Raw genomic sequence first — 12,881 nt, 5'->3', positions numbered from 1 at the left:
ATCAAAAAACATTCGAACAAAATAACAAAGAGAAGAACGAACAGTTCTGTAAGGCAAATCAACTATACAGAAAACAACTACCCAAAAATCACAGGTGGAAAAAGGCTGCCTAAGTATGATTCCCAATTAGAGACAATGATAGACAGCTGCCTCCGATTGGGAACCACACTCCGCCAAAAACAAAGAAATAGAAAACATAGAAATAAAGAAACTGGAATTCCCACCCGAGTCACCCCCTGGCCTAACCAAAATAGAGAATAAAAGACCTCTCTATGGTGTGACAATAATACAGAACATCAATAGACAAGAACAGATCAAGGACAGAACTACATACATTTTGTAAAAGGCACACGTAGCCTCCATATCAATGCATACACACAAACTACCTGGGTCAAATAGGGGAGAGGTGTTGCTTTATCTGTTTTTTGAAACCAGGTTTGCTGTTTATTTGAGCAATATGAGATGGAAGGAAGTTCCATGCAATAAGGGCCCTATATAATACTGTACGCTTTCTTGAATTTGTTCTGGAATCTTGTGAACTGTGAAAAGACCCCCAGTGGCATGTCTGGTGGGATAAGTGTGTGTGTCAGAGATGTGTGTTCAGTGCTAGCCTCTCTACACTGGCTTCCTGTCAAAGCAAGGGCTGATTTCAAGGTTTTACTGCTAACCTACAAAGCATTACATGGGCTTGCTCCTACATATCTCTCTGATTTGGTCCTGCCGTACATACCTATACGTACGCTACGGTCACAAGACGCAGGCCTCCTAATTGTCCCTAGAATTTCTAAGCAAACAGCTGGAGGCAGGGCTTTCTCCTATAGAGCTCCATTTTTATGGAACGGTCTGCCTACCCATGTCAGAGACGCAAACTCGGTCTCAACCTTTAAGTCTTTACTGAAGACTCATCTCTTCAGTGGGTCATATGATTGAGTGTAGTCTGGCCCAGGAGTGGGAAGGTGAACGGAAAGGCTCTGGAGCAACGAACCGCCCTTGCTGTCTCTGCCTGGCCGGTTCCCCTCTTTCCACTGGGATTCTCTGCCTCTAACCCTATTACAGGGGCTGAGTCACTGGCTTGCTGGGGCTCTCTCATGCTGTCCCTGGAGGGGGTGCGTCACCTGAGTGGGTTGATTCACTGTTGTGGTCATCCTGTCTGGGTTGGCGCCCCCCCCCCCCCTTGGGTTGTGCCGTGGCGGAGATCTTTGTGGGCTATACTCAGCCTTGTCTCAGGATGGTAAGTTGGTGGTTGAAGATATCCCTCTAGTGGTGTGGGGGCTGTGCTTTGGCAAAGTGGGTGGGGTTATATCCTTCCTGTTTGGCCCTGTCCGGGGGTGTCCTCGGATGGGGCCACAGTGTCTCCTGACCCCTCCTGTCTCAGCCTCCAGTATTTATGCTGCAGTAGTTTGTGTCGGGGGGCTGGGGTCAGTTTGTTATATCTGGAGTACTTCTCCTGTCCTATTCGGTGTCCTGTGTGAATCTAAGTGTGCGTTCTCTAATTCTCTCCTTCTCTCTTTCTTTCTCTCTCTCGGAGGACCTGAGCCCTAGGACCATGCCCCAGGACTACCTGACATGATGACTCCTTGCTGTCCCCAGTCCACCTGGCCATGCTGCTGTTCCAGTTTCAACTGACCTGAGCCCTAGGACCATGCCCCAGGACTACCTGACATGATGACTCCTTGCTGTCCCCAGTCTACCTGGCCATGCTGCTGCTCCAGTTTCAACTTCCACCTGACTGTGCTGCTGCTCTAGTTTCAACTGTTCTGCCTTATTATTATTCGACCATGCTGGTCATTTATGAACATTGAACATCTTGACCATGTTCTGTTATAATCTCCACCCGGCACAGCCAGAAGAGGACTGGCCACCCCACATAGCCTGGTTCCTCTCTAGGTTTCTTCCTAGGTATTGGCCTTTCTAGGGAGTTTTTCCTAGCCACCGTGCTTCTCCACCTGCATTGCTTGCTGTTTGGGGTTTTAGGCTGGGTTTCTGTACAGCACTTTGAGATATCAGCTGATGTACGAAGGGCTATATAAATAAATTTGATTTGATTTGATTTGATTTGATTTGATGTGTGTAATTTGACTTGTAAGAACTTTGATGATATCTGTACATATATCAGATATATCAGATATATCAGATATACATATATCAGATATCTGTAAAGAATCAGTGGTAGACACCTGGCAAGTGCATGAAAAGGTCAACTGTACAAAGTCAGATGTCTGTGTGTTGAAACTATATTTTAGGTAACAGATGGATAAAGGGAACTAAGAGTTCCTGTTGATACTATGTTCCAGTCTTACTTCCAGTCTTACATGACTAGGTAGTGGATTAATTTGGCTTCCCTCCTAGGCTCATGTTAAAAATATGTCAGATAGGAGTGGCTATAGAGTCAGCTACTGTCCTCAGTAGCTTTCCATCTAAGTTGTCAATGCCAGGAGGTTTGTCATTATTGATCGATAACAATTTTTCCACCTCTCCCACAGTAACTTTACAAAATTCAAAACTTGCAATGCTTTTCTTTCATGATGTTTTTTTACATCATTCTTTATATCATTGATCTTGGCTTCATATTAAAGTTTATTATTTTTGTTGAGTTTGGTCACATAATTTCTCAATTTGCAGTATGTAAGCCAGCCAGATGTGCAGCCAGACTTATTAGCCACTCCTTTGGCCCCAACTCTTTCAAACATACAGTTTTTAAATTCCTCATCAATCCATGGAGCCTTAACATATCTAACAGTCAGTTTCTTAACAGGTACATGTTTATCAATAATTGGAAGAAGCAATTTCATATGGTAAAAACAGGTCAACACATTATAGGCAACAATATAAGACAATGGGAGCACTGTGTATGTTCTCTGAGTTGTGAGTCAATGAGATGTGAAATATCAATATACACGCTAAGAGAAGTAATTTCTCTCTTCTGTGTGGATTCTCTGATGACGTTTAAGTGATTGTTATGAGTGATATGTTTTCCCAAAATCTGAGCTTTTATCCTCTGTGTCATGTTCTTTCAGGCTTCCTAAATTGGCAAAAGCTTTGCACCCTGGGAGCAGTGGTAAGGCTTCTCCCCTGTGTGAATTTTCTCGTGAGCCTTCAGGTGTCCTTTGTGGTTAAACATCTTTCCACATTGTGAGCAGTGGTAAGGCTTCTCCCCTGTGTGAATTTTCTCGTGAGCTTTCAGGTGTCCTTTCTGGTTAAACATCTTTCCACATTGTGAGCAGTGGTAAGGCTTCTCCCCTGTGTGAATTCTCTCATGCTGTTTCAGATCCCCTGACTGGTTGAAACTCTTTCCACACTTGGAGCAATGGTAAGGCTTCTCCCCTGTGTGTATTCTCTCATGTTTTTTCAGATCCCCTGACCAGTTGAAACTCTTCCCGCACTGGGAGCAGTGGTACGGCTTCTCCCCTGTGTGAATTCTCTCATGCTGTTTCAGCTCCCATAACTGGTAGAAACACTTCCCACACTGGGAGCAGTGGTACGGCTTGTCCCCTGTGTGTATTCTCTCATGTTTTTTCAGATCCCCTGACCGGTTGAAACTCTTCCCACACTGGGAGCAGTGGTAAGGCTTGTACCCTGTGTGTATTCTCTCATGTTTTTTCAGATCCCCTGACCCATTGAAACTATTTCCACACTGGAAGCACTGGTGTCGTCTTGCTGGTTTGGACGTCCCTGGCTCTGGTTCCTCTGAGTCTGGTCTTTCTCCTACCAAAGACAGTGTTTTTAAAAATAGAGACCCGAATGAAATCTCCACATGATAAAACAACAGTGCTATGAGAGTAAATCCTAATCGGATCTCTCAACCTGAGGCCAAACAAATGTAGAGCTTCCTGTTTTACAAGTCAGAACACAAAAAACTAAACAGTTCTAGCACACTGAAGACACAGACTTTGCTAGATTCCAATTGAGCAGGTGGTTCTAAATATATAACTTTCATAGCTGTATGATACAGAATGCGACCTACACACTTCCTTAAACATAAAATAACTAAAGAAGTAATTTTGTGTAATAGTTATTACATCAAAGACACAAAGCACATCAGTAACATCTCCCCGTTGTCGAAAGGGATCGACACCTGCTGTTTAAATGGACCAATTTCTTATTTAGACGTTCACGGGTTTTCAACATTTTGACTATCGCTGATGTCATATTTTGGGTAAAGTAAAAAATTTGGTGAAATATTTGGAAAGATGTTCCTAAAACTGATAGTAACTACAATAAACAAATTATAAACGCAACATGTAAAGTGTTGATGTTTCATGAGCTGAAAAAAAAGAATTTTTTACATCCCTGTTAACATTTATTCTCTGCCAAGATAATCCATCCTACTGACAGGTGTGGCATATCAAGAAGCTGATTGAACAGCTTGATTATTACACAGGTGAACCTTGTGCTGGGGAGAATAAAAGGCCACACTAAAATTTGCAGTTGTCACACAACACAATGCCACAGATGTCTCAAGTTTTGAGGGAGCGTGCAATTGGCATGCTGACTTTAGGAATATCCACTAGAGCTGTTACCAGATAATTGAATGTTCAATTCTCTACCAGAAGCCGTCTCCAATGTCGTTTTAGAGAATTTGGCAGTATATCCAACTGGCCTCACAACCACAGACCACATATAATGACGCCAGACCAGGATAGAAAACACTGAAGTTTCTAAAACTGTTTGAATGATGTCTATGAGTATAACAGAACTCATATGGCAGGCAAAACCATGAGAAGAAAATCCAAACAGAAAGTGAGAAATCGAATTTCAAAACACTGCCTATTTAAATCCCTGGTAGTTATGGATGTGCTTGCACTTCCTAGGGCTTCCACTAGATGTCACCGTCTTTAGAACCTGTTTTGAGGATTCTACTATAAAGGAGGGGCTCATAGGAGCTATTTGAGTGAGTGGTCTGGCAGAGAGCCTGGGTCTCATGACGCGCGCTCCCTAGAGAGTTAGCTCCCGTTCCAATGCTTTTCTTCAGACAATGAAATTCTCCGGTTGGAACCTTATTGATGATATGTTAAAAACCTCCTAAAGATTGATTGCAGACATGTTTTGCAGACTTGTTTCTATGACCTGCAACGGAACTTTTTGAGTTTTTGTCATGGAGGAAATGGTCGCGCCTCATGAAGATGGATTACTGGGCTGAACACGCTAACATCAAGTGGCTAAATGATGGGCTTTATGGAACTTTATGGAACAAATCAGTCATTTATTGTCGAACTGGGATTCCTAGGAGTGCCTTCTGATGAAGATCAAAGGTAAGTGAATATTTAGTGTTTTTTCGAACTAATGTTGACTCCAAGATGGCAGAGTTGTCTTTGGCTGTTTTTGGGTACTGAGCGCCGTTCTCAGATTATGCTTTTTCCGTAAAGTTTTTTTGAAATCTGACACAGCGGATGCATAGAGGATAAGTCCATCTTTAATTCTGTGAATAACACTTGCATCTTTTATCAATGTTTATTATGAGTATTTCTGGGAAATTCACCAGATGTTTTGGAATCAAAACATTTCTGCACGTAACGCGCCAATGTAAACTGAGATTTTTGGATATAAATATGCACATTATCGAACAAAACATACATGTATTGTGTAACATGATATCCTATGAGTGTCATCTAATGAAGATCATCAAAGGTTAGTGATTCATTTTATCTATATTTCTGCTTTTTGTGACTGCTATCTTTGGCTGGAAAAATGGCTGTGTTTTTAGGACTTGGCTATGAGCTAACATAATCACATGTTGTGCTTTCGCTGTAAATCATTTTTTAAATCGGACACGGTGGGTAGATTAACAAGATGTTTATCTTTCTTTTGCTGTATTGGACATATTACATAAGTTAAAAAATATTTTTGAATTTCGCTCGCTGCCTTTTCAGCGGAATGTTCTCGTGGGATTCCGCTAGCGGAACACCTTTCCCATCAGGTTAACGACCGTTCCACAGGTGCATGTTCATTAATTGTTCATGGTTCATTGAACAAGCATGGGAAACAGTGTTTAAACCCTTTACAATGAAAGACAAGGTCCTGAAAAAGATCCGTAAATATTTTTGCTGAGTTTATTTTGTATATGTTTTATGGGTTGAAAAGTGTTTTTTCTCAGACATACAGTGCCTTGCGAAAGTATTCGGCCCCCTTGAACTTTGCGACCTTTTGCCACATTTCAGGCTTCAAACAAAGATATAAAACTGTATTTTTTTGTGAAGAATCAACAACAAGTGGGACACAATCATGAAGTGGAACGACATTTATTGGATATTTCAAACTTTTTTAACAAATCAAAAACTGAAAAAATGGGCGTGCAAAATTATGAGAGACAAAGGCCATAGCTGTAATAAAATAACAAATTAACTGGCAAAGCAGCAGAGCGAGGCCCGTATCCAGCAACGTCACGAGTCACGTTTTTGCAGCTGTTTCAGTACAACACTACAGGGAGAGAGAGGGAAAAAAATCCAGTGGACTAGTTTTAATGTATGGAATCACTTAGGAGTTTCTGGATTTTGGGTAAACTTCTCCTTTAAAGCATCAGACACCATAGTAATTCATCATTAGATGCTACAGTCCTCCTTTAATTGGGATAGGGGGCAGCATTTTCACTTTTGGATGAAAAGCGTGCCCAGAGTAAACTGCCTCCTAATCAGTCCCAGGTGCTAATTTGTGCATATTATTAGTAGTACTGGATAGAAAACACTCTAAAGTTTCTAAAACTGTTTGAATGATGTCCGTGAGTATAACAGAACTCATATGTCAGGCAGAAACCTGAGAAAAAATCCAAACTGGAAGTGGGATATCTGAGGTTTGTAGTTTTTCAACTCAGCCCCTATTGAAGATACAGTGGGATATTGGTTATGTTGCACTTCCTAATGCTTCCACTAGATGTCAACAGTCTTTAGAACGTTGTTTGACGCTTCTACTGTGAGGGGGGGCTGAATGAGAGGGGAATGAGTCAGAGGTCTGGCAAAGTGCCTTGGTCTCGTGAATATTTATAATGCTATTTCTGACTAATGTTGACTGCGCAACATGGTGGATATTTCTTTGGCTGGTTTGGGCTCTGAGCTCCGTACTCAGATTATTGCATGGTATGCTTTTTCCGCAAAGTTTTTTTGAAATCTGACACTGCGGTTGCATTAAGGAGAAGTTTATCTAAAGTTCCATGCATAACACTTGTATTTTCATCAACATTTATAATGAGTATTTCTGTAAATTGATGTGGCTCTCTGCAAAATCACTGCATGTTTTGGAACTACTGAACATAACACGCCAATGTAAAATGAGATTTTTGGATATTAATATGCACTTTATCGAACAAAACACACATGTATTGTGTAACATGAAGTCCTGTGAGTGTCATCTGATGAAGATCATCAAAGGTTAGTGATACATTTTTATCTCTTTGTGCTTATTGTCATTTGTGGAGCTTTCGCTGCGAAGCATTTTTGAAATCAGACACTGTGGCTGGATTAACGAAACTTTATCTTTAAAATGGTGCTTAATGCTTGAATGTTTGAGAATTTTGATTTATGAGATTTCTGTTGATTTGTATTTGGCACCCTGCAATTTTATTGGCTGTTGGCGGCAGAACCCCGTTCCCATACAGGTTAAGACTCCATAATGTTTCATCATTAGATGCTACAGTCCTCCTTTAAGACTCCATAATGTTTCATCATTAGATGCTACTGTCCTCCTTTAAGACTCCATAATGTTTCATCATTAGATGCTCCTGTCCTCCTTTAAGACTCCATGTTTAGAATGTGTCTGGAAGCGCTACTCTATTCTACTCTCATCCTTTCAGTTTTAATAATATTTAATAATAATGTTATAACAGGTAATAACTAACTTTAATAACTAGGGTTAATACCTGCCTGGCGCCCCAACAAAATATTTCTTTACCCCCCTCTAACAATACCGCTACAGAATTAGCATAGTAGGCCATGTAATTTAAGGTAATCTGAAATATTTAGGACTAACTTATTCCTTGCCACCCATTCTGAAACTCACTGCAGCTCTTTGTTAAGTGTTGCTGTCATTTCAGTTTCCGTGGTAGCTGACGTGTACAGTGTTGAGTCATCCGCATACAGACACACTGGCTTTACTCAAAAGTCGTTGGCATGTCGTTGGTAAAGATTGAAAGGTCATCATTTTTAAGGAAAAGTTTTTGTAAAACAAGCAGCTTACATTGGATCATCTTGAAACTCTCTCTCTGAAGCTAACTTTATCAAGGTTTTATATGGTCTATTGGTGTCTCTCTAAAGCCAACTTTATCAAGGTTTTATATGGTCTATTGGTTCCTCTCTAAAGCCAACTTTATCAAGGTTTTATATGGTCTATTGGTTCCTCTCTAAAGCCAACTTTATCAAGGTTTTATATGGTCTATTAGTTCCTCTCTAAAGCTAACTTTATCAAGGTTTTATATGGTCTATTGGTTCCTCTCTTTTCATTGGTAGAATCCTTTTCAGTGTTATGATATTCATAACATCCATATCCACCAGTCTATCTTCTTGTCAACTAACAGAACTATGCTGGTTTTCCTGGTAACAGATACCAGTGGGCAGATTGTATTTTATTTGGTCAAACTGAACTACAGCACTTACTTTGATGTGTCAAATCTGATCCTTTCTTCTCTTGTCGTCCTCTCACAGTTCCACTCAGCCCCGTTGTTTTCCTGCAGTCCACCAGCAGCACAGACAACCTCTTCATACCCAGCAGTAAGGCGCTACTGGGAGAGGTACAACACGGGGACTCCGGGAGGGAGGAAGGGCTAGCGTTGTCCTGGTAACCATAAAGAGGGGACACAGACACATATCATTATGGATGCTGATGCCACTGTTGTCATGAAGTGCTTTACAGAAATCCAGCCTAGACCCCGATAGAGCAAGCTGTATGCTAGACCAGACCAAGCTGTACCATCTGGTGTTCTGATCTGGAGAGACTCTTCTCTGCCTCGTCAGCAGGATCAGGATGTTGTTGATGCTCCCCAGAGGATCCACGATAGTCACGTCTCTCTCCTGTGTGAACGAGAACAGCAAACAGACGGTAAACTTATGACCATCTATTGCAATCAAGAGGCATGAATATGTCTAAAATGGCCACTTCCATCATGATTTTGTCAAATATTGTTTGTGTTGCAAATGTAAAGGGTAATTTCCACAAAATGGGTGCCTTTACACCCCTTTGATATTTTAAGTAGATTTTAAAAGCCTGTTATATTAGATGAGGTGAACTTTAATGTAGACCACATGGAGAATGAGAATTCAATACATCGAAGTCCCAAAAACATATGTACCAATGGCAGATTATCCCTTCAACAATTCCCACAGTACTGAACGACATATTCAAGTGTTGAACTGAAGTAGAATGCCCCTTTAAAACAATACATTATTTCAAGAACTACATAGTGTCCCTGTTTTTAAGACAGTACTCACTGGTGGTAGTCTGATCTTCAGCCTCCTCCGCTTTCACTCCCAAAACGTCTTCCTCCTTTTTGATTGAGATAGCCTCCTCTTCCTCTTTTACTCTAAAAGGTTCTTCCTCTTCCTCTTTTACTCTAAAAGGTTCTTCCTCTTCTTTCACTACATTCTCTTCTTTCAATGTTATGGCATCTTCCTCGTTTTTGATTCTGAAAGCTTCTACCTCCTCCCCTTCCACTTTGACAACCTCTTTCCCATCTTCCTCTTTCACTGTAATATCATCCTCTTCTTCTTTCAATGTGATTGCGTCCTCTTCCTCCCTTTTCATCCTGAAAGCTTCTTCCTCTCCTTTCACCAGAGCTTCTTTCTCGGTCGAGCTTTGTGAGCTCATGCTCCGGTCGATTAGCCTAATGCAGTATCAATTTAGTAACACATTTGCTAATTTAACAAGCAAATGACGTTAAAATGAACTAGTAGATGGGTAAACATAATTATATTCAAAACACTAAGAGTAATATACACACGATTGGTCTAAAGAGCTTCAAAGACTCAACTTTATGTTCGCTAGCAAAGCAACACGTTGGTTGAATCAGAAGCCTTTTGTCGCTGTTGAAGAAGCCTCCAGTTCCGTCCACTAGATTATACGTCACGCAAGCAGCATCACCTGAAAGACTCATACCGCCATCTGCTGACTGGAGTGGGTAGCAGACTGGAAAAATATTAATAACAATGTTTATTCTGGCAAGCAATGTCATGCGAAGAAATTTAAAAAGAACCAGATGTTATGTTTTCTCTTACTTATTACAGCCAATACTTTACTCCAGGGCTGACCTGCCCGTTAGACAGGATTAGGTGACAGATTAAAGAGTTTTCCACTTTTGTCATCGTTATTCTGAACCGACTGCCTGCAAGTGATCGTTAAATTTGCCTAAGTGATATGTATTTTCCTTCAAGTTTCTGAAGAGGAAACAGTCAGGAAATGCCCCTGTCTGAGTGCATTTGTCTACCACTATGTGTAGCTGTTAGCGATGATGCTAATGACAACCATCTTCTGGTTGATGGAAAAGCTTTCCCAAAAAACCTTGTCAATTAAATGTTAACTACAAAGTAGTCTATGCCTCCCTGGCAGAATGATATCATGACTATTTGCATCAATCCAGTTGTGATTTGTTCAGCAGACTCTGCAATCACATGTGTGCTACAGAGACACCACTAACCAAGCAAGGCTCATGTGTGCTACAGAGACACCACTAACCAAGCAAGGCTCTTGTGTGCTACAGAGACACCACTAACCAAGCAAGGCTCTTGCTGGTGTCACTTCAATTAAAGGGTATCTACACACAAAAATGAACATGTCTTAGATTTTTCTCAGTCTTCAAAAGTGGTCTCCTGATGTGGTTTAAGTGTTGTCGTGGACTTAGAACATCCAATGTTGTTGTTTTCTATTAACAGTGTGATTTAGAGAGAAAAACAGACAAACAGGGACAAATCAGAAACCTGGAAAAATGAAATGGAGAAAATGGAATTAGGTTCAATAAAACGGATTAGATAGAGATGTTATAGAGCCATAAATATTCTATACATTTTCTCCCATTACTGTATTATCTAGGGATAGTGTAGAGTAACAGCTGTTTCCTGAAGTGACCTTTAACCTCCCTGCTCCTCAATACTTCTTCCACTGGATCAAAGCTTCAGCCAAGTAGGAAACATGATAGTGGCAACACATGGAGTTGGGTTGGATAAAGTCATGGTAGGATACATGATAGTGGCAACACATGGAGTTGGGTTGGATATAGTCATGGTAGGATACATGATAGTGACAACACATGGAGTTGGGTTGATATAGTCATGGTAGGATAGATGACAGTGGAAACACATGGAGGATATATTTGTTGGATATAGTCATGGTAGTAGGATACATGATAGTGGCAACACATGGAGTAGGGTTGGATATAGTCATGGTAGGATACATGATAGTGACAACACATGGAGTAGGGTTGATATAGTCATGGTAGGATACATTGAGTGGCAAGATGGATAGGACACCTCACTGCACTCTATACTCTGTAAACTGGTTATCTCTGTATACCAGTCGCAAGACCCACTGGTTTAATGCTTATTTATAAAACCCTCTTAGGCCTCACTCACCCCTATCTAAGATATCTTCTGCAGCCCTCATCCTCCACATACAACACCCGTTCTGACAGTCATATTCTGTTAAAGGTCCCCAAAGCACACACATCCCTGGGTCGCTCCTCTTTTCAGTTCGCTGCAGATAGCGATGAGAACTGTCTGTCTATATAAGGTCCCACAGTTTACAGCGCAAGTCAGAGCAAAAACCAAGCCATGAAGTCGAAGGAATTGTCCGTAGAGTGCCGGCACAGATATGGGGAAGGGAGACAACAACAAAAAATGTCCCGCATTGAAGTTCCCAAAGAACACAGTGGCTACCATCGTTCTTAAAAGGAAAAGTTTGGAACCACCAAGGCTCTTCCTAGAGCTGGCCGCCTGGCCAAACTGCGCAATCAGGGGAGAAGAGCCTTGGTCTGGGAGGTTACCAAGAACCTGATGGTCACTCTGACAGAGATCTAGAGTTCCTCTGTGGAGATGGGAGACACCAACACTTGCCTAAATAGCCCATATGCCACCATAGGAAGTGTTATGTGTTTTTCGCGATGAGCCTTGGTCAATTTAGCTCAGTGTATGCCACCCTATCTGTCACCTTTTTTTAATAGATTTTTTTTCACCTTTATTTAACCAGGTAGGCTAGTTGAGAACAAGTTCTCATTTACAACTGCGACCTGGCCAAGATAAAGCATGTCTGTTCACACTGCTAACACAGAGTTACACATGGAGTAAACAATTAACAAGTCAATAACACAGTAGAAAAAAAAGAGAGTCTATATACATACCTAATCTGGGACCGAGAGACTGAAAAACAGCTTCTATCTCAAGGCCATCAGACTGTTAAACAGCCACCACTAACATTGAGTGGCTGCTGCCAACACACTGTCAATGACACTGACTCAACTCCAGCCACTTTAATAATGGGAATTGATGGGAAATGATGTAAATATATCACTAGCCACTTTAAACAATGCTACCTTATATAATGTTACTTACCCTACATTATTCATCTCATATGCATACGTATATACTGTACTCTATATCATCGACTGCATCCTTATGTAATACATGTATCACTAGCCACTTTAACTATGCCACTTTGTTTACATACTCATCTCATATGTTATACTGTACTCGATATCATCTACTGTATCTTGCCTATGCTGCTCTGTACCATCACTCATTCATATATCCTTATGTACATATTCTTTATCCCCTTACACTGTGTATAAGACAGTCGTTTTTTGGAATTGTTAGTTAGATTACTTGTTCGTTATTACTGCATTGTCGGAACTAGAAGCACAAGCATTTCGCTACACTCGCATTAACATCTGCTAACCATGTGTATGTGACAAA

At 41.0% G+C, this 12,881-nt stretch overlaps 1 protein-coding gene across 1 annotated transcript; it reads right to left on the bottom strand.

Moving 5' to 3' along the window:
- Positions 1-2,465: 2,465 nt before the first annotated feature.
- LOC109877342 (zinc finger protein 23-like) lies at positions 2,466-10,014 on the bottom strand. Its single transcript, XM_031817390.1, has 4 exons — positions 9,414-10,014; positions 8,896-8,996; positions 8,583-8,760; positions 2,466-3,705 (listed from the first exon to the last, which is right to left on the bottom strand). The coding sequence occupies exons 1-4, from the start codon at positions 9,787-9,789 to the stop codon at positions 3,023-3,025; spliced, it is 1,338 nt and encodes a 445-aa protein (XP_031673250.1). The 5' UTR covers positions 9,790-10,014; the 3' UTR covers positions 2,466-3,022.
- Positions 10,015-12,881: the final 2,867 nt, after the last annotated feature.

The sequence above is a fragment of the Oncorhynchus kisutch genome, unplaced genomic scaffold (assembly GCF_002021735.2).
Source record: "Oncorhynchus kisutch isolate 150728-3 unplaced genomic scaffold, Okis_V2 scaffold1012, whole genome shotgun sequence".
Classification (NCBI taxonomy): Eukaryota; Metazoa; Chordata; class Actinopteri; order Salmoniformes; family Salmonidae; genus Oncorhynchus; species Oncorhynchus kisutch.
This window is presented reverse-complemented; position numbering and strand designations above follow the sequence as displayed.

What these genes read in the sequence shown, in the direction of transcription:
- LOC109877342 (XM_031817390.1), bottom strand. Translation starts at nt 9,789, where the DNA reads ATGAGCTCACAAAGCTCGACCGAGAAAGAAGCTCTGGTGAAAGGAGAG. An exon ending in TGAAGATCAGACTACCACCA is followed by an intron (nt 8,997 to 9,413) that starts GTGAGTACTGTC and finishes TCGTTCACACAG; the next exon opens with GAGAGAGACGTGACTATCGT. An exon ending in ATCAGATTTGACACATCAAA is followed by an intron (nt 3,706 to 8,582) that starts GTAAGTGCTGTA and finishes TGTCTTTGGTAG; the next exon opens with GAGAAAGACCAGACTCAGAG.